The following is a 1090-nucleotide window of genomic DNA, read 5'->3' as shown; positions in this document are numbered from 1 at the left end:
CCTCAGCATCACTCAGGTTTCACCACCATTTCCTGAGTCCTCTCCATAGAAACAGGGAGTAAATCAGGTTTTTATTAAGTATTTAAAGCTGTCATAATCCTTGTTTGGAAGATGAATTTTTTGTCTGTAATGACAGGGAGTGGTGAAAGGTGACAAATTAGATTAGCAGAAGAAACTTTATTAATGAAATTGACTTTTGCTGTGAGTTCTGCTAATAGATGTAGAGGAGGAATATTGCTCTCCAGCTTGTTCTATTTGTACAGATTTACACACTATTTTTTGTATCTGTTTTCAACACCACCAACTTCCCATTCCTTAAAAAGCTTTGCAGTTACTTTATGCAGAATTTGCTACGGGAGATGTGACAGCCATCAAATGGGATTTAAACCATGCTGAGGATCACATTATCACTTTAATCTGCACTCATCTATGCTTGGTTTATTCGAGAGCTAGCCCATAGCCATAGTCTGCCTTTCCCTGTAGTGACTGGCTTAGCAGGACTCAAGAGCGAGTCTTCTTCATTTGCCCTGGCAAACCAAAACCGGCAATTGACTTGCAAAATCTGATGGAGAGGAATATTTGTGTGTTTCTGTCCAGCCATGGAAATTTTCCACCTGCCCAATTGCTGTGGGTGGCCAGGGAGAGTGGATTTGGGATTCAGCGCACCAGATGCAGGGTGAGAAACTTTGGTGGAAGAGGGGAGTGCAAATAGATGGACCTTTTTTAGGAGAGGTTCCTGTAGGATCAATAGGCAGCGCTCATCTCGTTGTCAGTGCAAGAGTCGCTCTGCTCCAGCCCTGTACCGTTCCATCTCCTTTTCCTTCACGTGTCTGGATGGAGACCTGAACCTGCTATCCAGCTCTAACTAAAAGGAGTAGAAACAATTTCTGCAACAATTCTTAGTGAAATACTTTTTTAAAATGTATTTATTTATTTTAATTTTTGTCATCAGGTTTGATACTACCATAGGACCACTGCAGTACGCCGACCAGTTTTTACAACTTTCAATCAAACTGCCGAGCAGCAACATTTATGGTGTGGGAGAGCACGTGCACAAGCAGTACCGGCATGATGTTAACTGGAAAACCTG

General features: G+C 42.1%; 1 protein-coding gene across 1 annotated transcript in view; it reads left to right on the top strand.

Moving 5' to 3' along the window:
* Positions 1–1090, top strand: part of SI (sucrase-isomaltase (alpha-glucosidase)) — a 77729-nt gene that overhangs the window by 31641 nt on the left and 44998 nt on the right. The window contains exon 7 of the mRNA XM_009884497.1: positions 953–1087. Coding sequence (XP_009882799.1) covers positions 953–1087 — 135 coding nt within the window. The remainder of the gene's footprint in view (positions 1–952; positions 1088–1090) is intronic.

Source organism: Charadrius vociferus, unplaced genomic scaffold (assembly GCF_000708025.1).
Source record: "Charadrius vociferus isolate BGI_N301 unplaced genomic scaffold, ASM70802v2 scaffold104, whole genome shotgun sequence".
Classification (NCBI taxonomy): Eukaryota; Metazoa; Chordata; class Aves; order Charadriiformes; family Charadriidae; genus Charadrius; species Charadrius vociferus.
The sequence above is the reverse complement of the archived record's forward strand: the minus strand, read 5'-3'. Positions and strand labels throughout refer to the sequence as shown.